The sequence below is a fragment of the Lissotriton helveticus genome, chromosome 5_1 (assembly GCF_964261635.1).
Source record: "Lissotriton helveticus chromosome 5_1, aLisHel1.1, whole genome shotgun sequence".
NCBI classification, from domain to species: domain Eukaryota; kingdom Metazoa; phylum Chordata; class Amphibia; order Caudata; family Salamandridae; genus Lissotriton; species Lissotriton helveticus.
The window spans coordinates 304,634,593-304,661,566 of record NC_136065.1 but is presented as its reverse complement, the minus strand read 5'-3'; the positions used below and the strand labels follow the sequence as shown (position 1 = coordinate 304,661,566).

The following is a 26,974-nucleotide window of genomic DNA, read 5'->3' as shown; positions in this document are numbered from 1 at the left end:
TGGACTGACAATAAGACAGCCAGAATACCTACAACAGAAAGCATGGGGGAGGGGGTGAGAACGGGACACTGTCCTCTCAGCTGTCACACCTAGCTCAGACCGTATGGAATTGGGCTCTTCACCATCACTTTCATCCCTTGGAAAAAAAATCTGCCAGGAACAGACCACATTCTTGCGGGCCTGCTCAGCATGATGCACCATCAAACCCACAAATGCGAACTCAATCCACAAGCACTCCTTCCCTGGAAGACTATGCCTGGGTTTACAGGCTGTGGCAATAATCAGGCCTGATTATCCACACGTCTCCAGTGTCCCTGATGTTTTGATAACTACAGACCACAGGTGCCTGCACCATCCTTTAAGCGCACTGTACGATACCGCCAAACTTTTCCCACTCCTGGGCTCCACGCCGCCCACCGCCAACCTGACTTCACGCTGCCAGACACTGGATCGCCACCACCTGTAAGCCCAGGCATTGTCTTACTTTCAACTGCTTTAGCGTACCTGCCCCGGCCTTTTGTTCCGCTCATGCTGCATGGCTTAATACTAGCCCGCGTGCACTATTATTCATCCGCTCTTCTACACCAGCGCGGAGTGCTTTCCAGCTCCGACGTTTGCATCCCCTTCGGTCTTCCGCTCGCCCCCAACCGGTTTGGAATTATCACCAGTTCCAGGGGGCCTACACAACTTCATATGCAATCGCTATAAAGCCCTGAGTCAGGGGACCTTTCCTAGTGACGAAACACATATTGGCTGGTTTGTTTTGTTCAACAGTCGTTGCTGCAATATAAAGAAACTTTTCGAACTTATATTGGTGTCGACCACTGCATTTATATAACTCTTTAAGACTGAATTTAACACTATAGATATCCTCATCACGTGTGCCCAGAACTGTGCCTACCTGTGCATGCTTGGTTCATGTCCGTAATCAGCCAGTCACTGCCCCACCCCACTTTTTTTTTAAGCCATATTGCACATCAAGGGATACTCTACAGCATGGCTATAACCACTTGCAAAGCCAGTAGGTCCTAAAGGTCAGACCTATTGGCTCTTTCAGTGCTTGGGCTCCCTGGTTGCTGTTTGAGCAACATTGTTTAGTGCCACTGGAAATATGCAACACAGCAGCTTTGTTCATGTAAACCTGAATTACACTATGTAGTTTGTGCCAACCCCCTTCAATTTGTATTCTGTCCAGGGGCAGGCATCTCTCCCATTGGTCAATATGCAGTTCACATTACCGGGATCCTTGTCTCAATGAGTTTTTGTTTGGACCTCTAGTGTTTCTGTTGGGATTGAAATCTGCTCCTTGAGGACCTATTGGACGCAGCGCAAGATGGTGGCGTCCTGCAGAGAGGTAAAGCATACTGGTTTGCTGACCCTTGAAAACCAATTGCAGTCTGACCTTTACCTGATGTTTGATTAATTCATCATGGAGCCCTTTTGAACACAATACTGACCTAAACTTGTGTTTACCCAGCTCCAGTATCTTGTAGAAAATTGCCTGTCCCGGCTGTGAATAAGACTTATAATGCTCAATCGATATCTGTGACCACACTAGTCTGCACTTCTCTGAAATCCACATTTCCATGACCAATATTCCTTCTTCCTCTTCACTTGCTAACCCCAATGTTCTGCCAGCGAAGATGCTCTCCACTTTTGTTTTGTAGGTATTTTCTCATGTAAAACTTTAACCTGCCTCCAGTAGGATTAGCTGTGGCTTTTTCCCAGTGACTCCATTTTAGATATATATTTGCGTCTTAAGCTACTAGGTGGTATCCGCTTGAGTTTCTATTGAAACTGGTGCACAAAGGAGGGAGGTGGGGGTGAAAAGGAATAGGACTGTAAGAAGGGGACCGCAACTTTAGTACACTGCTGTCTTTATTCCTTCTCACACTTACCAGACTGGTAACAAGCTTAGTACTCGAGGGAAAGGCCAGCTGCTGTTGCAACCTGCTGAGGCCGGTAAACACCTTACCTAGATGCTGATGACCGAGGCTCAGCAGACTGAAGCCACCGTGGAGGTCATTAGGAATTGGCCACCTGGGAGATTTGAGGATTTTTCAGCCCAGCGGGCCAGCAGTACTCAGTAGAAGGCATCTATTTCACAAGAGCCCAGTGCTTAGGGAATCTTTCAGTGTGAGTAGTAAAGGGGTAGGCCCTTATATACTTGGGACCCTGGGTCCATGAAGCAGTACAAAAAGAATGGGTCCGAGTTCTGGTATCTCTATTACCAAGACTTATTTTGTTTTTGGACAGACATACACCACAAACTCTTCAATGATTGCGATTAAATTTTGAGAACAACAAAGTGATATTTAAAACCTTCAATAGCATTTATTTCTGCAAGGTTATTCTTTCATTGTTTTGCAATATTATCAATCATATGCAACAGAGTTTCTCAATGTAATTGTATAATCATTACATACATGGTGCTCTCTGTGAGGAGGGGAAAAGGGTGTGTGGAGATTGTGAGGGACAGGGTAAAGGTGCTGTGACTTTTCAGAAAATCGCGTTAAAATCAAAAACGCCTTTACAATCAAATAAATGAAAAAGTTCCCAAAATGCATCACACATAGGCACAAATTAATTCCTCATTTTAATCCTACGGTGTGTTGGATTGGCGTAGTTCTACGTTTCGACCCCCGGTTACGCTAAAGGGTTATTCACGCCTCAGGGAATCTTTCAGGGCTGGGCTGCAGACCTGAGTCTGTATTGCTTTTTCAACCCAGGAAGGCAGCTGTTGCTTCAAGACTTATGCCCCTTTGTATGTAGATGCACACAGTTTTGAGGCTTTCTCTAGTTATAACCTTGGGCGCAAAGCCCTTACCTGTCACATAAGCCCCTGCCCCTCCTCCCCCACGAACACTCTGTTCCCTAACCATAAACTGCGTCTTTTTTTGTGTGCGCATATTTTATATAGCGCGAACTCGAAGGTATTGGAGCGCTTTACATGAGAACCGTATTTACATTACACATTCAGGCACGATTGTGATTTGCCCAGAATCACAGGATATGGACGCGACTTTGAGGCTCGAACCCTGGTTTCCAGCTCCAGCGTCGGGCGTTTATGCCGACGGACCACATCGTCTCATATGACATCCAACGATCTTATTTCGTGGGAGCACTGAGCAGAGCTTTAGAAATTAAGCTTACGACCCATGAGGTGGAGCAGATGGTGCTTCTTGGGGTGGCCACAGATGGTTAGCCCTATAAGTGCACTTTACTTCGTGCCTTTTCGGAATAAACGACTGCAATGACCTCTTGACCCAATCAATACTTAATAGCCTCCAACTTTCTACGGAAATACGTGGTGGTAAATTTCGTTGCGTCTTTTTTGGTTGGTGTGGCGCTGTTACTTTTCTTTGGGGCGGGGGCCTTCATCGTTTTACTCATTGACGGGGTGCGGGGGTGATGGCGCTCGTGTGAGCCGCTCCATTGGAGTCTTTAATAAAATAAAAAAATGTTCTATTAATGAGGTGTGTCCACGCTGCTGTAGCACACTGAAGGTTACACATGCGGCTAATTGCCTTACTATAGTCGGCCGTAGTTAAGTGTGTACTTGAGTGAGTGCCCTGAAGCCTATATATCCTCAGTCGGATTAGAGCACAGTGCTGCCAGTGCTCCAGCGCCTACCTCTATGCATGTCCAAAGCGCCTCTTCACAGAATCCCGGCGAAGTCTAAACGTATCCAGCTCTGCAGTACTAAATTCCCAGACTCCGCAGCCCACCTTGAATGGGGGAGGGGGCTTGGCGACCCTGCCAGTGGAATGGAATGCTCCTGTCTAGTGGGAAGGGAACCAGAGACCCCCCCGCGCTAGGGTTGAGCACCGAGCAGCTATGCGAGGAATGTCCGTTCACAATTGGGATAACTGCTGTTCTTCTGCTTGTGTGTAATTGGACTGTTCTTGGCCAATAGGAGAGGCTGGGTGGGAACACGATCCTGATACAGGGTCTCTAAAGATCAGAGGGTAAGTGTTCTTACTCAAAGGCTTGTCCTCACCAGCTCATGAAGAGGTCAGAGGTCGGGCTTTGTCCTGGCACCTGACATCAGGCCAGTTACAATGGGCCGTTTATGGGGATGATTTCACGCTCTAGCTCTCACTAATGGAGCATGATGTGGGTACCTTGTTGTTCTGCACCCACCCTAAAGGAGGTAGGGATGATTCTGCCCAGCGTTATTCTATATATTTGTAGGGTGCTTCTAGCCATTACACCCTCTTTTGTTTAGTAATAACGTCAGTTGGCGGTACCGAGATAGAAATAATGCCATGCTTGTATAGTGTGGCGAGTAAATATAGCTATAGATTGCAGGTAGTTGAGTCACTTCGGCTGGAGTGTGCCGCGATCACTTCTTTAGATCAGGGGTGATCATCTTTAAAGTCCACCCCAGTTGAGTGCACGGGGTCCGTAAACTGGGGGCAGTTGCAGTAATACTTCTGGCTCCCTGTACAGGATGAAGGACCCCTCCATGGCCCTGGAAGATTAAGGGGACCGCGAAGCATGGTGTTCTGGTATGAATTTGAAGGTCTTGCGTGTGCCTTGCCTGGTACAAGATTTGTAGGGACCTGTGCACATTGATGGCCCACACCAGAATGATCTTGCATATGCTGAAGATATTAGTTTTGGGAACCTGCTGGTTGTAGGTGTGCTGGCACGGGCGCTGCTTCTGGTGAGATTTTCTTTGCTAGGGTTAATTTGGTTCCACCATCCGCTGTGCTCACTCATTACTGTCTTTTCTTGGCAGTTTGCGTCCTGCCGTTAGTGGCCGTGCTGGTGCACGTTTCTGACCGCTCCCAGCATGTCTAGTTTCGCCACGCGAGGGCTACTATGCTAGGGTGACCAGAATTTTAAATCTAAAAACCGGGACATTTCACGAAAATAGGACTACAGTTTTTTATTTTTTCAAGCGAGCGCACTGAATGACAGCGCCTCTCAGCAAAGAATTACAGAACAGGCAGCTAGAACCTACATAAAAGGCAATTTTTAAACTCAGAAGCTTGTCTGTTAATTAGATTGTTTTCTTGAAACAACTGCTAACTATTCATGCTCTGCAAAACATTAAACACCTCCCACGGTTTTCAGTCGCCAATCTCTAAAAAACCGGGACAAGAGCTAAATTTCCTTAAATTTGCCCGAACAGTAGGTGAAAAACTGGGACCGTCCGGGCAAATCCGGGACGCCTGGTCACCCTATACTTTGCCCAATGGTACCTTGAAGCCGCGCCACCTTGCCTGCTCTCATTTCTGTTACTTTGCTGAGGGCATGCCTCGGCTGCATATACGCAAGCACTCCCTAACCTCGGCTGCCATGGCGTTGGTTACTCTTAGTCCCGCTCTCGGACCTTTTAAACTGCGTGTTGGATCACTCCATGTTGCGCATAATGTCCTCCTGGATACCACTGTGCAGTTCTTCTAGCTCCGGGAATTATCTCGCTGCCATGTTTTACCAGTGACCCTTAATCCATAGTATCAGGCGCGCAAAACCCATTGGCCTCAAAGGGCTTCAGATCCCCCGCCCGCAAAGCCCCCCCCCCCCCCCCCCACCCCCGTCGTGTGTGGCAGCCCGGGATGAGACACTTCCCGGGCCCGATCACAGCCGCAGCCGAGCACTTCGCAGGTCTTTAAAAGACCTTGTGCATGTTAATGGGGCTTTGTTGTTTCACCCCTTCTAAGAGCCCCTGCAGCTCGACTGTGCCGATTGCCTAAAGATTCAGCCCCCCCCGCCCCCCCGAAATTTGACTCTAGTTGCGCCTCTGCATACTATTCCCACGCCGACAGTCGCAGATCACGAAGCTTCAATTTTGGTTCTAACCCGCACTACTCTTCCAGTGCACATTTTGGCATTTCCGCAGTTATGTTGAGCCGATCGTGTTTTTTTTAGTTTTTACTATTGCCATCAAAAATTACAATAAATGTAAGTATTTGAAATTTTTAAAAAATTGTGATTTGCAATATCAATACATCTAAGTCCAGTAAATACAATACATGTTGCATTACAAATGCTGTGTCACTTTAGCAATAATTAGAAGTATTGCCATTGTAAATGAGGTATTTTCAATATTTTCTAAACTAAAACAAAGTACCATTTACAAGACCTATAACAAACTTTACTAATGCGAGACCTATTGCGTTGCAAATGCTTGTTTTTTTCCTTGTTAATCTAATTACCAGTTTTTTGCGTTTTGCTTCGTACTAGTTGGTGCCCTGTATATTAATGTATGCTGGCATGTGGTGGTATAGACATCTGTGAAATGCCCCAGTCTCTGCATCGGGTGCTCTGGCTGCATGTGCACTTGCACCTGGCTAAGAATCCTTCTCGTCCATTGATCGGGGATTAGTGCGTTCATTCGCTGCTTAAACTGCTGCAGATCTGCCTCCTTCACATCGTGTTCGCACCCTCACCCCACCCCCCCACCATACACGAATTGAGAGGCTGTCGGACCCTAGCTAGCCCTTCCAAGCCAGTACAGTGTGCAGGTGTTGTCTCGACTTGTAGCCGAGCTGCCAAAACCACAACCTGCGGCTCTTTCTCGGAGCGGAAAGCACTTTGTCTGGCCACATCTGAGCTTCGTCAGTGTTCGTCCTTGAAATAACCCGCCTGAATGTCTTGTGCAAGGCCAGGTATGTCTGGGACCCATCCGCATCGACTGGGGCTCGGGGTGAGGAAGTTGTAAATGTTCAAGAAATCTGACCCCCCACTTAGACCATTTCCTAAGTAGTACAAGCTGACTCATTTACAGATTGTCCGATTGTGACAACAGGAATTGTCCAACGTGAAGCTGCCTAGTTTCTTGCTGTTCATGGCAAAGCTGGTGCATTGCTTCGCCACATGTTCTGCTGTGTCATAGTAAATCCTGCGACATTAAGGTTTAGACCTTGAATTTACAGCTTCAGCCTTAGCAGTCCAACATACCTGAACCATAATCTCGGCAAAGGCCAAAAATAACCATTTTGCTAAGCCTGTAAGAATTGTTTCACTCTCCCTATAGGAATTCATTCTTGGAAATTGATGCGAGTTCACTTTGTTTACAGTCAAGGAAGAACAAACTGTTTTAAAGTAAGCACTTGTGAACACTCTGTTCTGTCTTTCAGGTGGAATAACCATGCTGAAAGGTAAATTACAGCCCAGTTTTATTTGATATCCGAGTTTGAACAAATCACTCTTATTGGCTGTTGGGTTGGTGAGTACCATATTCTAGGCTGTGCTCTCTTCCCATCACAGATCAGTCTTTTCACTAACTCAGACGTGTTAAGAGATTTCTAGTATTTTGTGTCTTGATGCTTCCCACTGATCTGTTCCTATTTCTGCTTCCTTTTTTAAAGAAACGTTTTTTTTTGTTTTCTTATCAAGATAATTTTGGGTTACAATTTAATCTAAAGCAATGCGTATATAATGTGCAGGTGTTTAGTGAAATTAGCTGCATTGTATTCGTTACGCATTCCAAAGAAAAATTCGAAGGATTTCTGTTGCATCAAAGGAAAAGGTCAAACTCTTACCGAAAGACGAGAAGTAAGAGACCATTCTGGCACAATCGTTGCAGACGACTATATAATCAACACTCATGTTGTCACACCTTTCATCCGTTACGATTTCCAACTCCTTACAATCATGTAAGCAGACCCACGCTTGCTGCAAGAACTTATTGAGCTGGGGTGGTGCCAACACTTCACTCTTCAAAACATAGGTGTACAAACCACATTAGTCAACAGTTCAATCAAGGGCATTGAGCAAGTTGCTCTAGAATTGTTGCTGTTAATTGATCCATTGTGTAGATTCGGAGGGGGGGGTGCTTATAGACTATAGATTTGGACACTTGTGGCAGCTTATTCCAGATAAACGTCCCACATTTAAAGTTTTTTTTATTTTTATGCCTGCCAATTGGACGTTCTGACCACATCAATATAGCACTAGATGGATAGATAAACCATCAAGCCATATTTACTTTCTCTTCTCACCCCCCTCCCCTTGCCTACTTTTCCCTCACTGTATTCCTGCAAACAATTGTTTGGGGAGTGGGTGGGGAACATTTTTCATGACGATATAAACGCAGTAAGACCATAATCTTAAAGACAGCCACCATCTTTGATTTATTAAGTGGCAAGCAGTTCAACCTCTGTCTCACTGTATCCTACAGACCAGTGACTGGGTTAAGGGACCAAGTGAGTTTTGAGAGCATAGATGTATAAATGCCTAGATCAGCAAATCAGCACTTTGGTCTACCGTACAGTCTCTGTTGGAGACCCAGTCAAGGAGACTAGGAGAAATTTGGACCGATCAACAGGCAGGCCTGAGGCATGCACATATTCTAATTTATGAAGTAGTCTTGGTCCTCTGGGTCGAAAACAAAGAGCATGACATCGTCTGCATATAGTGCTATCAGATCTTCTATGCCGCCCCATCCCCCCCACCAGAATCCCTGGGCTTGTTCATCACACTGCTCCACGATGCCAGTGGCTCCATCACCAAGACAACAAGCATTTACAATGCAATGGTTTAGCCTTTGGAAAAGTTTGAGCTATTGGCATTGTAAATGACATTTTAATTTGTGTTGGTTTTGAAAATAGATAAATAAATGGCATTGTCATTTACAATGCCAATAGCTTAATCTCTTGCAAATGCGAGACCTATTGCATTTGCACCCACACAGAGCAACACACAGAGCCACATGCACCCACACAGACAGAACCACACACACACAGACGGACGCAGACAGAAAAGCAAACACAGAAAGGGCACACCACACAGACTCTGGCAACCGCAAGAACCAGCCAAGAAAAATTCCACAACGTCTACCTGATGCTATAAGCACAGGTTATTTTCGGGGAGAAATAACTGATAGAAAACGATTTAAACGTTAAAACGAAAGCAGAAGCAGCCTGCAGCTTGGCCCCTCCCATTTTCTTTCCTTTTTGGGTTGTCCCCGCCCATTCTCATGTTACTTAATTAAATCGTTCAGAGAGGTGTCTTAATGTCACGATTGTCCTTACATCATCCGGAGGCATAATTGCAGTAGGATGTTGCAACGGGCTCGGAAGAGGCTAAAATTAAACATGTTTCACAAGACCCGTTTCATCGCCCCCATCACACCCTTGCGCCACACAACAAAGTTGAAGCAGCCACTGCCAAAATGGTACATTTCCAAAGGCATAGAAAATGAAGAGTTAAAGGCATCGAATAGTCGTGTGCTTCTAGTTACACACCACACATCAAAGGAAACTGAAATAATATACTGTCTTTATGAATGCAATTGTTGTACATGTGGAAGAACCTCCATTGTGTGAGTTTTAGTAAGAATAGCGCCACCAGGAGCTGGCACTTCTTGACACAGTCTGGCACAGACATCGTTTCAACTGCCGCTGAGGAGCCCGCCTTTTTTCCCACGGGGTGTCTGAATGACTACGACAGCCTCATCCAGCGGTCAGATATGTGATTGACACGTCAGTGATGTGAAAGCGAGGGTTGAGACGCAGGAAACACTTCTTTCGCTAACGCAAATATGGTCGCCATTTTACAATACACGATAACCGTTTAAGATACGTTATAGGCTAGATTTATTTGTACTGGAAACGTTTTAAAATACATATTCTATATGAAAAGTAGATATGATGTAATACTTCACTTTGTTGCATAGTAGTTTCGTAGAGCATCATTTAATTCAAATTTTTAAAAGTAGCACGGTTTCGTATCTAACTACAATGATTTTAATTTAAAAGTATTTGACGTGTTTTGCAATTTTGCCTTTCTACATCCGGCTGGAATGGATCACTGCATTTCCAAGAAGGCTGCCACCTGGTAGAGACTGGCTGTGCATGTCTTTCTTTGGTGTCGGATACACGGACAGCAGGTGGAGACACGGACAGCGGGAGGGGGAACAGGCACACGGACAGCGGGGGGGGGGGGGGAACGGGCACACATGGACAGCGGGAGGGGGGTCGGTAATGGGCACACGGACAGCGGGAGGGGGGCGGGGCAGGACAGGACGCACTCACCTGGACATCTTCTGGCAGAAATTATCAAAACATGGCGTCCCAAAAAAAAATTGGGACCGCCCACCACCGCAATGACGTTGTCAAAGGGGCAGGATGAGAAAAAATCGCCGGGAACGCCCACAATCGCCTCGCACAATGACGGACGCCTCTCTTCCAATGGCTAGCCTCCATTTATGGAGCTAGCCAATGGAAGACAGAGGCGGAACAAAGCCCACATACTATTCTCATAAGATTTCGCCTGCGCGAAACGCTGCTTGCGCAGCTTTCGACAGGCGAAACCTAAAAAGGTGGGGCTGCAAGGGGGCACCTTTGTCTGGTGCCACACTGTAATGAGATCTTGTCCGACTTTACATTGCAAATGGTGGCAAATTTTGTTACCAATATTTTGACTTTGCTTAACCTCTGCTTAACCAATGTGCTGGAGAGTAAAAGTGGGCTAAATCATCGCGCAACAAGGTGAATATTGGAACACAACAGTACAACAAAACTCCAAATTGTTTGCAAAAATTATTTGCTATTTTTGAGTTTTTCACAAAACCTATTGAAAATAAATTTTTCATGGGCTGTCCAGGTGAGGCATACCTGTAAAGTGACAAGAGTTTCAAAGTGACAAAGGGTGCCCAGTGCTGATGGTGCAGTGCATATATACAAGAGTGAAGCTATATACAAATATGTACAAGTTGAAGAATGGTCAGAACAACCAAGCCAATATCTCTGGTTGTTTCGGGGCCGCTAATTAGTGAGCACCAAGAGATTTGTTAAAACTGAGCTGTGTTATCGTTGATGTTTCGACCCTGATAATGTGTTAGTATTTTGTCAAAGCGGGCCTTCTTCAGGACAAAAGACGGCCCAGCAAGTGGGAAATATCCCTAGGTGTCCCTCCCTGAGTCGAGGCTGCCAGAAAGATCTGTACTTGTCAGGAAGACTCAGGCAAGTGGAATCTCTGAGATGAGGTAAAGTGGATAATTCGCATTGAAATAACACAGCAAAGTTGTGCCCTATGTGCAGACTGCTGAATGAGAAGCGTGCACATCCACGGACTCTATTCCAGGATTCGCTTAGAATTATCTCCAGTCTTCCTTCATTTCCTACTTGACATGGGGCACAACTTTGCTGTGTTATTTCAAGGCGAATTGAAATAAATAAACGTCAACGCAAATACATGGCCCAGTTTAAACAAATCTCTTGGTGCACACTAATGAGCGTACCAGAGATATTGGCTTTGTCGTTCTGACCATTCTTCAACTTGTACATATTTGTATATAGCTTCACTCTTGTATATATGCACTGCACCATCGGCACTGGGCACCCATTGTCACTTTGAAACACTTGTCACTTTACAGTTATGCCTCACCTTGACAGCCCCTGAAAAATGTATTTTCAATATGTTTAGTGACGATCTCAAATAGCTAATAATAATTTTTGCGAACAATTTGGAGTTTTTTGTTGTACTGCTGTGTGCCAATATTCACTTTCTTGCACATTGTAATTTAGCCCACTTTTACTCTGGCATATTGGTAAAGCAGAGAGTCATATAAAATAAAGGTAACACAATTTGTCGTCATTTGCAATGTAATTGGTTTTTACCTCGACAGAACCACTCTAGCTCTGCTTGAAGTATAGGGTCAGCAGTTGGGGAAGTAATAAGCTGTGAAGTTTTTAGTAGCATTCAACCCGGTACCCACCAGGTCTGGTGTTTTGCCACAGTTCATATCAAAGTGCCTCATGTATATCTTCAACAGTAATCTAGTTTATCTCAGTTGCTACTGTCTGCTTTACCAGCACCTGACAGAGCTGTCAGTGGAACTGCAAACTTGTGGTGGCCCTAGAGTATATGGAGCGATAATAGTCCACGAACGTGGAGGCAATCGCTCTGGCCTTCGCAACTCTCCCCGCATTCCGGATTCACAATGTACGGTATCACCCTCTCCACCGTGCTGTGTGGCTAACCAATAGAAGAGTTTGCTCGATAATCTTCCTCACCCAGACCCTGCTTTAAGATGCGATTCAGGAAGACCATGCCTAGAGGCAGATGCCTCAGTGGCGCTCTGTCAGTCTCCAATTCCTTGGATGCATGCTTTGCCCACATAGTCTCAGGTGAGACTACTGAGCCCTCTAAGGCAAGATTTCCAGCTCTGTGGAAATCGGTGATCACGTTATTTGTCAAATACCACGCGTTAAGATGCCAAATGGGGCATTCAGAGGGCTGGGTTCTTACAATCTGGATTTACATAGGGGAGTGGTCCGAAATCCCCATCAAGGATGCATAAGCCCGTGGTGTGGAGTAAGTCAGCAGTGGGCATGACTGATTGGTCAATATGACCTAGTCTTGTGTCTTGCGCCTGAAACTGAACTCGGACAAGATGGAAGTCCTCATCCTGGGATATTCACCCTCCGCCTGGGACGACTCATGGTGGCCCCCAGCCCTCGGCACCGCACCCAAGCCAACCGACCACGCACGCAACCTGGGCTTCATCCTGGACTCCTCCCTCTCGATGACCAGACAAGTCAACGCCGTCTCCTCATCGTGCTTCAACACCCTACGTATGCTTCGCAAGATCTTCCGCTGGATCCCGACCGAGACCAGGAAGACTGTCACCCAGGCACTCGTCACCAGCCGACTGGACTACGGAAACGCCCTCTACGCCGGAACCACAGCCAAGCTACAGAAAAGACTCCAGCGCATCCAGAACGCCTCCGCCCGACTCATCCTGGATGTCCCCCGACGCAGCCACATCTCCAACCACCTGAGGGACCTGCACTGGCTCCCCGTCGACAAGAGGATCACGTTCCAGCTCCTCACCCACGCACACAAGTCTCTCCACGACCTGGGCCCCAAGTACCTCAACGACCGCCTGACCTTCTACACGCCCACCCGCCAGCTACGGTCCACCAGCCTCGCCCTCGCAGCCGTACCACGCATCCGAAGAGCCACCGCCGGAGGAAGATCCTTCTCTTACCTGGCTGCCAAGACATGGAACTCCCTCCCCATCCACCTTCGGCTGACCCAGGACCATCTCGCCTTCAGGAAACAACTCAAGACCTGGCTGTTCGAGCAGTAGCATACCCCCTCCCCCAAGCGCCTTGAGACCCTCCCGGGTGAGTAGTGCGCTATACAAATGGTATGATTGATTGTGCGCAGCCGATGTGTGGGGTCTATGCCGATGTGTCTGGATTCAAGGCTTGCCATTTATCTCAGAACCAGATGCTAGACGCCTGCCGCAAGAACAGGCATTTCCAGCCCTCTTTGAGCAATCTCTGTGCGGATATAACTATGTTGAAGTCTCCTCCCATCACTGTAATGCACCCCGAGAGCTGTAGTAATGTGGCTTTTACTGCGTAGAGTTGGCCCAGGAATCTGGGGAGAGACGTAAACAAAATCCAGGTTATACACATGGCCTGCAATCGCCCCTTCCACCACGACCTACTTCCCCTATGGATCAGACATGCTACAAGAGACCACTATAGGCATGCGTTTGTGAATTAGGATGGCCATTCCCTGGAAGTCCTTAAAGTGTCTGGCCTGGAATACCTTCTTGTAGCTATGTTGTGGATGAACATAGTGCCCAGGAGATATTTCCTGTAAATAGTAAGACATCCGGTGACTGGCGTCTAGCAAATCCCAATGCTGCCCTTAATGCGGTCAGTTAGGCCATTAATATTCCATGTTATAATTTTAAGTATCTTTATGGTGTGAGATGTGTGGAGGAGAATTCCCAATCGCCAAGATCTCCCTGGGATCCCCCCAGAGGGGAAACCTTTTCTGGTGTGAGATGTGTGGAGGAGAATTCCCAATCGCCAAGATCTCCCTGGGATCCCCCCAGAGGGAAATCTTTTCTGGTGATCGGGCCTCTGAAACTGAATAATCGGATAGAATAGATATTGGTCCGAACCCCTGCCTGCACTGCTTTGTGAACTGTCCAAATGAGCCAAAACTGTCCAAAAATAACCCCCCCCCCCAACACACACACACACTCATACTCACACTCACACCCAAGAAGCAACTGTCACCCCCCAACAAGAACAGAACGCACAAGTAACACCACTGGGGTATTCCATCCAGGTCACAGCTGCAGAGTAGGACTCCTCAGTTAGGATATTGGGCTGCTGGCGAGGCAAGTCATCCCAGAGGGCTCTTCTATGGTTCAATGGGTTACTCATAAATGATCCCTCGAGTAGATGTGCCCTCAGACAATGGGGCCCCTCCCCACAAGAGGCTTACATGGATGGTGGTCCTGCATCGCTGCCTGTGTTCGGGGCTATCTGGCCCAGTGGCAGAGGAAGGTAAGGAATCGTTGGTGCGAACTCTCCTTTTGGGAGACCCTCTTTTTATTTGTAGCGTCTTCGGACGAACTGTGCTAATCCTCCTGTCGTTTATTTACCTATCCCCACTCTACCACCACTCCCTCAACACCACCACCACCACCTTTGAGGTGCATGCCCCAAGGTGAGGGAGTTATTTATTTTATTTTTATTTTTATTTCTTTAAAAGGTTTTATATAGCACTGGCTAGACCCGGAGGTATCCGAGCACTTTACATGGGTGTCAGACAAATTTCCATGCTCTAATAACTGTGTAACCTTTGTAAAGCTGTAACCTGCAATTTATTTAGTTACAAGTAAGGTTGAGACCAACAAAAAGGAACATATAGTTAGGGGAAAAAGCTGGCAAGGGGAGATGTTCAGGGGAGAGGGGGGGGTAAGAGCAGGGAAGGTAGACCGAAAGAGGAGGAGAGTGTTAGAGACACAGCATGGCAAGAGGAGGGGGAGGGTGACGGGGACACAAACCGGTAGACGAGTCAAAGCTGCGCCCAAAGTCCAGAAGCTGTGATCCCAGGGGGAGTGTTATCATTTCCCCATCTCTGTTGCAAGAGGGTCCCTAAGCGCAGTGGACTGTCTGAGGGGTCTCTAACCCAAAGGCCTACTTTACTGGATCCTTCCCCAAAAAGGGAAGAGGGATGCTTTGGCAAGGGGTGCCAAACCATACCTCATTTGTGAGTGGCTCCCTTAGCGCTGTGGACTCTCTCAGCGGGTATGCTGAGACTCCAGCGTATATATTTTGGATCTTCCCCAAAAAGGGCCAGTGCACCGCCACCCATTCCCATGCTGCCCCTTGAGTTTCAAAGGAGGAGGATATGGAGGCATGAATGACCCTAAGTCAGGTCGGGACAAGGCGCGTATGTGATGTTCAATGTCCTCTGTTTTTGTTATACAGCCTGAGTCTATTTTCTTTGCTGTTGAATTAGTTGAGTGTAGTATAGGAAGAGCCGAGTCTTTTCGAATTGGAAGCGTGCCACTTCTTTCCCCCTGGCAGCACAAAGATGTCTCTGTAGTTTGGGATTTTTACTATCAGTTGGCAAGGAGGGGTTCCTGGAGGTGGCTTTGCCACCACTGATCTGTGGGCCCTCTTGACTATAAAGCAGGATGATAGTTGCCCTTGGGGAATCCTCTATTCCCAAAATCTATGTGGAGATGCCCCCCCCCCCCCCCTCCCTCCGGAAACCCTAGGAGTCTCAAGTTCTACTTTAACCCGTTTTTGGCATCTTCAGCATGGGTCTCCCAAGGTGCAGGATGCTGTCATCAGACAGTCACTACCCTCAAGGGGGAGGTTGCCTGAGCCCTCCAAATCGGAGATGCACTCCCCTCTTTACCTGTCACTCTTTCAACCACGTTGCACAAGTCTGGTCACAGGAGAACATCATTCGCCCTCAACTCACCAATCTTAGCTTCCAGTGCTGTCTGGGAGGCTTGAATGGCATGTAGTATCTCTGAGGAATCCAGAGGTCTGGACCTCGATGCTGCACTCAATCTGATTTGGTGGTGGGTGAGGGGGGGGCATAAATGTATCTACGTTTCTTTGTATCTCTCAGGGGAGCAACCCACCCTGTTGCTTCCTTGGATGTTGCAGGAGATAATAGCAGTGGATCCGGAGGGGGTGTGGGGTTCAGTGTACCAGTACAATTATCAGAAGCTCTGTGTGGTAAGGGCCTCCAACCTGCTTGCCCTAGGGACCCGTATGCGGTCCTGATAGCTTAAACTGTCTTGGTCAGTCCTGCGGCCACCAGTGGCAGCGTTTCTACGGAAGAATCACTTTCAAGTCTTCCCTTACCTGGGCGACTGGTTGCTGAAGGCTCCGTCCAGGGAGGCCGCAAGGGAAGCGGTCAATGCATGTACAAACCTGGTTCAAAATGTAGGACTCGCTCTAAACAAGGCGAAGTCATCTCTGCTTCCGTCCAGGACGGCACGCTTCCTGGGGGCCATCTTGGACTCTAATCTCAAGAAAGCTTTCCCAACCTTGGAGAGGCAGGGAAAACTAAACCATGGCGCTAGCCTTAAGAAGGTGTCTTTCAGTACGCCGTTACAAGTCTCTTCTAGGAGTGATTTCTTCATGCATTCCTCGAATTCCACACTGCAGATTGAGGATGCGTCCTCTTCAGGATCAGCTGGACATCCAGGGGAGACAGATTCACGGTTCGTTAGACGACAAGGTGACCATCACCTCTGCAATGACAAAAGCTGCCTTGTGGTGGACAAAGCAGGAGAACTTGTCCCAAGGTCTATCCTTCGTAAGCGATCCGTCTCCTCAGGTTGTGACGACGGATGTGTCATTGGACAGCTGGGGGCAGTGCTGCAGGATCTGCATGTCAGTGGACATTGGTCACCTCGGAACCGTCTGCTTCACATCAATCTCTTGGAGCTCAGGCCAATCAAGCTGGCTCTTCAAGCCTTTCTCCCTCGACTAGGAGGTTCGAAAGTTCTCATCCTGACAGACAACACCACGGCCATGCATTACATAAACAAGGAAGGAGGAACCAGGTCTCTCCCGTTATCCTAGGAAGCTAAAAAAAATCTGGGAATGGGCGAGCCTTCACGGGATTTCTCTGCATGCAGACAATCTGCCAGGGATCTTAAACGAGAATGCCGACAGGCTAAGCAGGCTATCCTCAGTCAGTCACGAGTGGGAACTAAACCAGCGAGTTCTGGACTAGGTTTTCCATCAGTGGGGCAAGCCTGCGATAGATCTATTTGCCACACCGACCAACAAGAAATGCCAGTCTTATGCAAGCAGGCTTCACCACCAAGGATCATTGGGGAATGCACTTTCGATAGCCTGATCCGGGACATTTTGTTTACACCTCCCCCCCCCCCCATTCCAATGATCCCAAGACTGATCAGGAAAATCAAGGTGGAGCCAATCAAGATGATCTTGATAGCCCCTGCTTGGCCAAGACAGTACTGGTTCACGGAACTCCATCTGTTGTCCCTTGTTCCTCTTCCCTTGCGAACCATTCCGGACCTTCTCGCAATGTCTGAGGGGCAAATTTGGCATCCGGATCCAACTTCATTGCACCTGACAGCATGGCTCCTGAGCAGCGAGAATTCATGAACCTTCCCATCTCAAATGAAATAAGAGAAGTTCTCTCCCAGGCTAGAGCTCCTTCCACGAATAAGACTTACCGTTTCGAATGGAAAAGATTTTGTTTTTGGTGACCCTTTCTCTTCCCAACCTCATCAACTTCTGCCTTATCTTTTGTCCTTAGCAAAGACTGGGCTGGCCCATTCGTCTATAAAAGTTCACTTGGTAGAGATTTCTCGGTACAGTAGTTCTGCGTCTGGACCTTCTCTTTGGTCTTCTAGGATAATTAAACAGTTTCTTAAAGGATTGTTCCTTGTCGATCCCCCGGTGAGGCCTCCGCCTCCTACTTGGCAACTGAATTTGGTCCTCACACAGCTCATGAAAGACTCATTTGAGCCAATACATCGAATGGTCATGAAATTCCTTTCATGGAAATTGGCTCTCCTTCTTGCCCTCACATCGGCAAGACGCATTGGGGAGTTGCAGGCTCCCACAATTCAGGAACCGTTTCTCCAATTCAAAAGGAATACAGTAATCTTAAGAACTAACCCAAAGTTCATAACCAAGGTGCCCTCGGACTTTCACTTGAATGAGCCAGTTATCCTTAAATCTTTCTTTCCTCACCCTTCCACACCAGCGGAGAGGTCACTGCATTCTCTGGACGTACATAGATGCATAACATTTTATTTGTATCGCACCAAAGGGTTCCGTAAATCTTCCCAATTGTTTGTTGCTTTCGATGGTCCTCGCAAGGGCCTCCCTCTTTCAAAGCAAAGTATTGCAAGGTGGATTTCTAGTGCCATTCTACATTGCCATTCGACAGCGGGTAAGCCGCTGACCAGCAGAATTGGAGCGCATTCCACAAGATCGATGGCTTCTTCAACAGCTCTCTTCGCGGGAGTGCAGATCGGAGACATTTGCAGGGCTGCGACTTAGAGCAGCGTGCACACCTTTACAAAGCATTACTGTTTGGAATCCTTGACACAGGAGGACACTGCTATGTGCCAGGCAGTCCTGAGGAACCTCTTCCACTAATTGGCGAGCTTTGCTTTCTATCCCACCTTCCTTTATTCTGCACATTTTGTATCTTCATGTATTGATGGCTATTGCAATGTATATTTATGCCACAAAATGTTTTTTTTTTTTTATTGCGAACTGCTTGCTACTCTGATACAAAAGCATGGGAATCTATGAAAGTTCCAATACTGGGGCAAGAAAACAAGTTACTTACCTGTAACTTTGGTTCCCCAGTATTGGTAACTTTCATAGATTCCCATGCGCACACCCACCTGCCCGAGGAAAGCTCAGCCTTCAGCAGATATTGTGATTGTTACACAACGGCTACGAAAATCTGAGGCTCTGAGGTTCCTTCAGGAGGGTTCTATGGGGTGAGGCTCTTCTGATTGGCTGATGCTTAGTTTGGTCTCTTTTACAAGAAGAGGCTGATATGCTACAAAAGGGAATGAGGCCTAGGCCTTTTTCTTTCTCTTTTGTACCTACTGCTGTGTTATTTTTGTTACCGAGACTCCCATTCAGACGACTGGGAATGACACAAAAGCATGGTAATCTGTGAAAGTTACCAATACTGGGGAACCAAAGTTACAGGTAAGTAACTTGTTTTTTTATCTTTGATAGATTTGGAGGTGGTGGAGGTCATTCTTGCAAAGTGCAGCCAGCTTCTGGAGGTCTAGGATCTTGGTGTCTGAGCCAGAGTTTAACAGGTTGTGCTGACCTTGCCTTGTGGATGCTGGGCATTAGGACAGTAATAGTGTGGTGGTCTAACCAGTCTCATGGATCTATTGAGTGAAGCCTGACTGCTGTTGCCTTAGCAATGATCCAATCCAGCAAGGAACCTTTTGTTTGAGTTGGAAATGTGCAGGCTTGAGTAAGTGATTAATCTGCACTGAATGACCTCAATGACCCACAGGTCAACGCCCTCTAAGACTTCCTTGCTGACCAAAGTCACCGAAGAAAATGTCTGAGTGGGTGTAACATTAATGATTTCCATGAGGTGCTTGATGAATGTGGTGTTGTTGCCTGGGGGGTGGTAGAAGATGTACAGTTTGCACAACTGGGTAGCGTTGTTACATGTGGAGAATGTGAGATATTTGCAGGTATCTGTGGGGTCCGTGCGAAATTCGGTAACAAGGAGTTCTGTGCAGCAGATGCACTCAATTCTCCCCCGTTTTTTAGACCTCGACTATTCTATCCCGTTCGGTATTGAATAGGCGAGATTATAGTAAGCAGTCCGAATAGTCTACCTAGCCTGCGGATCGCGTACAGTTCATGTGAGGCAGGCATGTAAGGTAGGCGCGTGCACATCAAACACCATCGGCCTCTGCATCAGACTTCAAAGGAATTCGCTTCCCCCCCCCCTCCATCAGACTTTAAAGGAATGCGCTCCCGCCCCCCAGCCACAGCAATACCGAGAGCTTGTTTTTTTTGTTTTGTTTTTTTGCATCCATTTCGCGGGGAAGCAGTGTTTTGTTCGGCGTTCTCTGCACCTTTCTCGTTTGTTTTTTTTTTCTGGACAAAAGTGAAAGCCTACCGTGCTTGTTTACACTAGCCTTGCTCCAAATGCTGTTGCTGTGTTGCCATCTCTCTAGGGACACTCAGCTTGAAAACACTCTACTTGCTAGCTGCAATTCTACATCCGCTATGCTTTGCCTCTAGACACGTTGATCCCTCGCAGACTGTGCGGACTGCCCCTCCTGATTCTGAAACTCACCAACGCAGTCTCATCTATCTCTGTCTTATGATGTCTGCCCTGCCACCGTTTACATCGGTACTCTCCCTCACACCTCCTCGCCCCCTTGCCCCTCCTCGCCCCCTTGCCCCTCCTCGCCCCCTTGCCCCTCCTCGCCCCCTTGCCCCTCCTCGCCCCTCCTCGCCCCCTTGCCCCTCCACGCCCCCTTGCCCCTCCTCGCCCCCTTGCCCCTCCTCGCCCCTCCTCGCCCCTCCTCGCCCCCTCACACCTCCTCGCCCCCTCACACCAAAACTTAGCATAGCATACCCATTCAAAGCTTAGCATACACCACTCTGCACCACCACGGCATCACTATGCGCCACCACGGCATCACTGAACGCCACAGCATTACCATGCGCCAACACGGAATCACTGAACGCCACTGCATTACCATGCGCCAACACGGCATCACTCTGCGCCGCCACAGCATCAATCTGTGCAACCATTCAACACCTGGTTCACAACCATGTTCGCCATAAGTTGGCAGGGTATGCTCAGACGGGAGTCCCTTTCTCACTTTACCACTGGATTCAAGCAAGCCGGGCTGAAGACGGCTGAAATGCCAGAAACCGGTCCTCGGAAGCTTTTTTCCGGTCCAGGGAAGGCATGGCTTGGCAGTTCGGCCTGGACTGTTCCATGAGGCACAGGGTCAGACTGATTTGCATATGGCCATGTCTGAACTGGGGTGGCAGAGTGGGCTAAAGAACGGTGATGGATTAAACCCAGATCTGTTGACTGGGTGTGAGTATTTGATTGGTTCAGATGCTCCGTCCATCACCACCCCCTTTTGTACCACTTTGGTTTGTTTGCGGCGCTGAATGTGGCTGCATGTTTTTATTTTTATACTATTTCGTAACTTTTTTGTCTTTATAATACTGCCCCATGCCACACTTTCACATTAATAGTGACTGCGCCCCTATCTTTAGACGTACCACGTCTAAAGAAAAGGGTGCAGCTGCCATTAAAGGCATGGGGCGCTTTTACAAAAAAAAGCATCCATTTGTCAAATTGACGACGTGTTTTTTTTGTTTTTTTTTTTAATGTAAAAGCGCCCATACTGTGCTTTCAATCTAATGGCGGCCGCACCAATTTCTTTAGGCACGGTTCGTCTAGGGAAAGGGACGCAGCCGACAAAGTGAAAGCGCTGCATCGGCGTTTCTACAAACAAGCATTTGCAATGCAATAGGTCTTGCATTTATGAAACTATTTGTACAAATGCTTGCTTACCTTATTTCATTAGCATCCGATTATGCCTTCGACTGAGTGACGGTACAATCTCCTAGTCGCACTTGCTATGCTAAAAATTATTTTTGGTCTAGCGCAGGCCGTGAAGGATCACATCCATGAGATCAGCAGTGCCTGCCTGCCCTCTGTTACTGAGAACTGCAGTCAGTCTGTTCTGGTTAGGGTCCTTCCTCCCATTTTTGAAGCTTTGCAGATATGTTTTAAGATCTTCTTAGTTTCTCGTTGCTCGTCGCCTCTGCCCCACTCCCGCACCGCCAAACTCAACCGCCTACCCGGCATAATATGAGGATTCTCGTTGTCTGGCAGGTCGGTTCATTGGCGCTTCCAAGGCGGTGCCTTTCTCCTTAAAGGTTCGACTGTCATACTACAGTCAGACCACTGGTGCGGTGGTCCCTGACCCCCACCGCACCTCCACAACGGGTTCAGCGGTCCTGTCTTAATCAGGCCGTAGTCATAATTGTTGGTATAAGGTAAATATTGGCTTTGAATGTTTTTGGTTTTTTTTTTTGCTTTCGATGATTAGTTTCAGGGGGCATCTGGATAGTAGTAAGATTTGATGTTATTCTTGCAGTCTCTTTGGTTGGTTTTTAAAGTTTCTTGGGCAGAAGGCTTAGTTGATGGGTTTCCGTGTAGTACTGGTGTTTGAATGTTTGATGTTGATAGTTTGTAGGTGTTCATGAGTGACATCTGGCTGGTGGTAGATCTCTCTCACGGCCGGGATATTTTCTTGGAGATCTTTGGGGTGGTCACTCTTTTGGTGGCTGTCTCCTGAAATACTACAATTTAAAGCATTCTGATTTGCCTATTTATTGCTGAAATGTTAACATAAATTGGGAGCACACCTCAATCCTTAAATTAAAGAACCTATGCATTACATGGTTATTTGGCAAAGGATCCCGTGCTAGAGATGGGAAAGTTACTTACCTGTAACAGTGGTTCACCAGCATACGTTTCTTAGTAGAATCAGAAGTGACTTGCCCAACCTCCCTGATTAAAATGGTTAGTAGTTTGATAATGTTTCAAAATGTTAAAGTAAAGTCCACATTTGTAAAGCGCACAATCACCCGTAAGGGTCTCTAGGCGCTGGGGGCTGTCGGGAAGATTAAGCGAGCTATTGCCCAGAGTCACATGGTGCTGGGCTAATCTGCCACCGGAGCCGGGGATCTAACCGTGATCCCCAGATTCCAGCGTCAGTCGCCCTGGCCGCGGCGCCACATGTATATGGAGTTCCGGTGTAAATCTTCCATCTCAACAGAAAGAGGAACTTCCAGGGGCCTAATGCATGTCTCCAACCTTTCAGGCATTACTGGACTTGCTGTGTCGGGCATCAGGAGTTTCCCCGGGAGGTTGGAAGGGTAGGGGCCAATTTTGCCACTAGGGAGCAGTTTTGCAGCAGTGCTGCTATATATGCCCGCAGTAACAAATACAGCAGGCTAGCGTTTCCAGCCTCAGAAGCCATGCAGTGCTTCCCTACAGGCTGGTCTGAGAACATTGCCAGGGCTGCTTTGGGTTCACAGTCCGGCCCTAATTTCCGGGGGCCCCCGTTCAGCCAAAAGCCAATGAATGTGTGTGAGACATGGGATAACAAGGACCCTTCATAGTTAGCAGGGAGTCCCATCACTTCGTTCCATCACTGGGAACTCCTAAAGGCAAAAAAGTCTTCTAAGCTCTAAGGAGTCCCTGACACCAAAAGGTGTTCTACGGCTTTTTGGCACATGGGCTCTAGAGAGGGCTGTACACTTATTCGAGAGAATGCATCTAAAAAGGACCTGTGAGCTGGGAAGGTTATTGTCACAGGTCAGTAACTTTCTCTCACGTATGCAAAATCACCCTAAAGAATATATCTACAGATATGTTCTAACACAAACATGTACATACTCTGTGGCGCATACATGCCAAACATATTTCCAAACATACTGGCAATCAAAATAGACTATTCTAGCATATGTTCATATAGAAATATTCTTTAATGACACTGAAGCAGGACCACACTCTTACTGATGGCAGATGTACTGTAGCCAATTTGCAATGCAATAGGTCTCGCATTTACGCAAGTTTAAGCTATTGGCATCGTAAATGACAATGCGTTTTATTTATGTTTCAAAAACGAAAACATAAAAGGCATTTTCATATACAATGCCAATAGCTCAAACTCCTGTAAATGCGAGACCTATTGTACAGCAAATGCTTGTTTGCTGTAGTAAGTTGGTGTTGTGGTCAATGCTCACTGGCTTTGTTCGTTGAAAATGTTTATACTGCATGCCAGGGTTTGTGGGTTTCTAGGCAGTTGTAGCTACTGACAGGCACCTTCACGGTTACCTCCACTCGAGGAGCTGTATTGAGGTACAAATTGTGCGCTATACTGTAGAAAATTCGGGGACTGGGAGGGGCCAGATTGTCAGCCAGTTTTGACCGTCGTACTACTCCCTACAGCTTTCTATTCTTTCTACTTTGTCTTATGGGGCTGTTTCTTCGGAGAAATAATTGAGCAAACATGGAATTCTTTTGAGTAGTGTAAGTTGTGCTGCACATAGTCTGGTAAAAAAAAACGTAGTTTGTACTGGAATGTCACTGCTCATTAGGATGGACGTTGGAACTTTATGGCGAACATGTATTATTTCTCCCTAATCTGGTTTCCTGCTCTGGACTGTGTACAACATTGATACTGCCAACAGAGCAGTGACTGCATGACTTGCTTTAATATGGTCTCAAACTTTTTACACTCAAATTATTGATCTGTGCGCTAGGTAGATTTATTTCAGGGCATAGATTGTGTAGATGACTTTTGGGGCACTGGTCCTTACTCTTAGAACACCAGGCAACACCAGTAGTTGGTAGCAAACAGTAGTGATACTGCCGCATCTTTGACCGGGTACTGGATGTTTATCTGCTAAACGGAAAAAAGTTTGTTAGTCTTTTTAAAGAGTCTTTTGTTGATGTGTTGTGGCAGTGGGTTAGTGTTACCATCCATCTTCAGAGTAACTTGTTTTTCACAGCCCAATCACTTTCCACCCTGGTAATAGAGCGTTTAGCGGATGTGTATTCGGCATTATTGTGCTTAATTATTTTCTTTATTTCCCAATGTATTAATCAGTAAAAGATAAAATGGTGATTTAAAGTGGTCTTGAAACTGGATGTAACAATCTAATGCATCTGTAGATTTTTCGAATCAGCATTTATTAAAGTGATATAGTTACTAGCATAATGTCTACCTTTAATTCTTGGCCTGCTTTAATTTTGTTTCAGGTTTAAGGGGCAATTGATGTAAAACTAGCTATTTTAAAACGCTTCTACGAAGCTTGCAATCCATTCCCTTGTGTTTGCAGGGATTGCCCAATCTGTATCTGGGTCTGCTCCGTGCCTGCGGTTCAGGGTTCATAAAGGGACTCCTGCTTGAGGGCCATACTTGTTGATGATTAACCTACCCCATTAATGCAATCTTTATTCTTTCCATTAGATAACTCTGGATTGTACACGTCTTCAACACAGCCCTGCAGAGTTGGATGTGGGACCTGCTGTTTTATTGGACTGCTGTACTGGAGGGGCAGGACTAATTCAATCCTGTACACGCCCTTGGAGTTGAAATTAAAACTGAACATGGGCCAGAAGGTCACTGTGGGGATAAAAACTGTGGACATGCGGGACCCAGGCTACAGGCCGCTGAAGCCGGAGTTGCAAGGCCAGGACTACTGCACCCCTCCCCGTCTGGACCTTCTGCTGGACATGCCATGTGTCTCGCACCAGGTTCAACTTCAGCACTCCTGGAACAATGATGACCGCTCACTCAATGTCTTTGTGAAGGAGGACGACAAACTCATCTTCCACCGGCACCCGGTGGCACAGAGTACAGATGCAATCCGTGGCAAGGTGGGCTACACAAGAGGCCTGCACGTCTGGGAGATCTCCTGGGTCATGAGGCAGCGGGGCACACATGCTGTTGTTGGGGTGGCCACAGCAGATGCTCCCCTTCACTCTGTGGGATACACAACGCTGATAGGGAACAATGGGGAGTCCTGGGGCTGGGACTTGGGACGCAATAAACTCTACCATGATGGCAAGAATCAGCAAAGCAGAACATACCCTGCGTTCTTGGAGCCTGATGAGACTTTCATTGTTCCCGACACCTTCGTTGTTGTGCTTGACATGGATGAGGGCACACTCAGTTTCATTGTGGACGGGCAGTACATGGGTGTGGCCTTTCGTGGACTCAAGGGCAAGAAACTTTACCCTGTGGTCAGTGCAGTCTGGGGACACTGTGAAATCAGGATGCGCTACTTGAATGGGCTGGACCGTAAGTACTCTTTTATACTATGAACCAGTTGGTTGGAGGATCTTTGCTATTCAAGTGAGAAGGGTAGGAGACTTGCTTGACATTGCTCTCTTATAAGGGAGAGAAGTCTGATTTAGCAAAGAGCATTAACTTGTCCGCTGTAGGCTGAATTTATTTTTAAGCGGAGTTGTATTAACTCTACTGGTTTAAGTTTGGTGGTGTGTATTTTTTTGTAAACTAGTTTCCTAGAAGTACACTTTAGGTTTATGCAGTTAGGTCTGGTAGCTGTAGTGGACTACCTTGCATGGAGAACGAGGTAGGAGACCTAGCAAAGTGTCTGCAGTTATCTGGGCAATGTTGTATTTTAATGTGACAAAAGTAGATTTTTCTATTTTGCTTAATCCTGCGCTACAGATTTGCACCTTTCTGCAGCGGTTTCTTAAACCTTGTTCTGATGCCTCCTTGCATGAGGGGGGGCGCTTTCTTTCTCTTTCAGATGGATACTACAAATTGCAGATTCCTCTCCTTAATTGTACCCCCAAGCACCAGACTGTGCCAGTAGTTAGCAACATGGTGATCCTGTACTTCTGATTTTGGTTCCGTTATTCATGCACGCTTTGTGGATCTGGTGCTCTGCTCCTAGCATTGTCTGTCTTCTAAATACTTATATTCAGAGGCCTCTTCAAGGATTCAAGCTATCCAGAGACTACAGGAAGCTAAAGTTGATCATAGACCTTCACGTGTGTCTACTGCTTGGGCTTTGACACAACTCAGTCGTGCAATAAATGCACCCTCTTGCACTTAAATGTGCTGTACGTGTGCGAGGCAAACCTTTGCATTGCCAAACGTAAAGGGTCACAGTTGAAACATAGGCCCTGTTCCAAAGTGCAGGGTCACGTGGGACTTTTTTTCGAGAGGCAATTGCTGCACAAAGTTTGGTTCCGCACAGTCTTACAGTACATTTAAAAGGCACTGTAAGCAAAGTACAAAAAAGGCTACGGAGGACTCTGTTTTCTGATCTTTGCTTGCCATGAATTCGTTCATTCACGGTCAACCCTGCTGCAAATAGTGGCCTTTAAGGATGCCATGCTGTAAGTTTCAGATGCTCCTCGTTCACTCTGATGCACCTTTGAACCCTCTGATAGTCTCAGTGGGCAGGCCCTCCCCCAGTGCCAGCTGACCTCTTGGGACACATTTCCTGGAATCTTTCTGGTTCAGGCTTCTGTGCTGTTGCAAGTGCTGACTCTGGCGTCAGAGTTGGACCTAGGGCTGGTGCTAGACTATAAAACAACCTGTAACTTCCAGTGTCAGACATACGTACTGGTGCAGGATTAAAAATGCACAGCCAGTCATTATGAAACTAGACTG

At 47.0% G+C, this 26,974-nt stretch overlaps 1 protein-coding gene across 1 annotated transcript in view; it reads left to right on the top strand.

The window, feature by feature from the left end:
• Nucleotides 1-26,974, top strand: part of SPSB1 (splA/ryanodine receptor domain and SOCS box containing 1) — a 132,300-nt gene that overhangs the window by 63,830 nt on the left and 41,496 nt on the right. Inside the window, exon 2 of the mRNA XM_078642301.1 lies at nucleotides 24,794-25,627. Within this exon, the coding sequence (XP_078498427.1) occupies nucleotides 24,934-25,627 (694 nt within the window). The 5' untranslated portion in view covers nucleotides 24,794-24,933. The remainder of the gene's footprint in view (nucleotides 1-24,793; nucleotides 25,628-26,974) is intronic.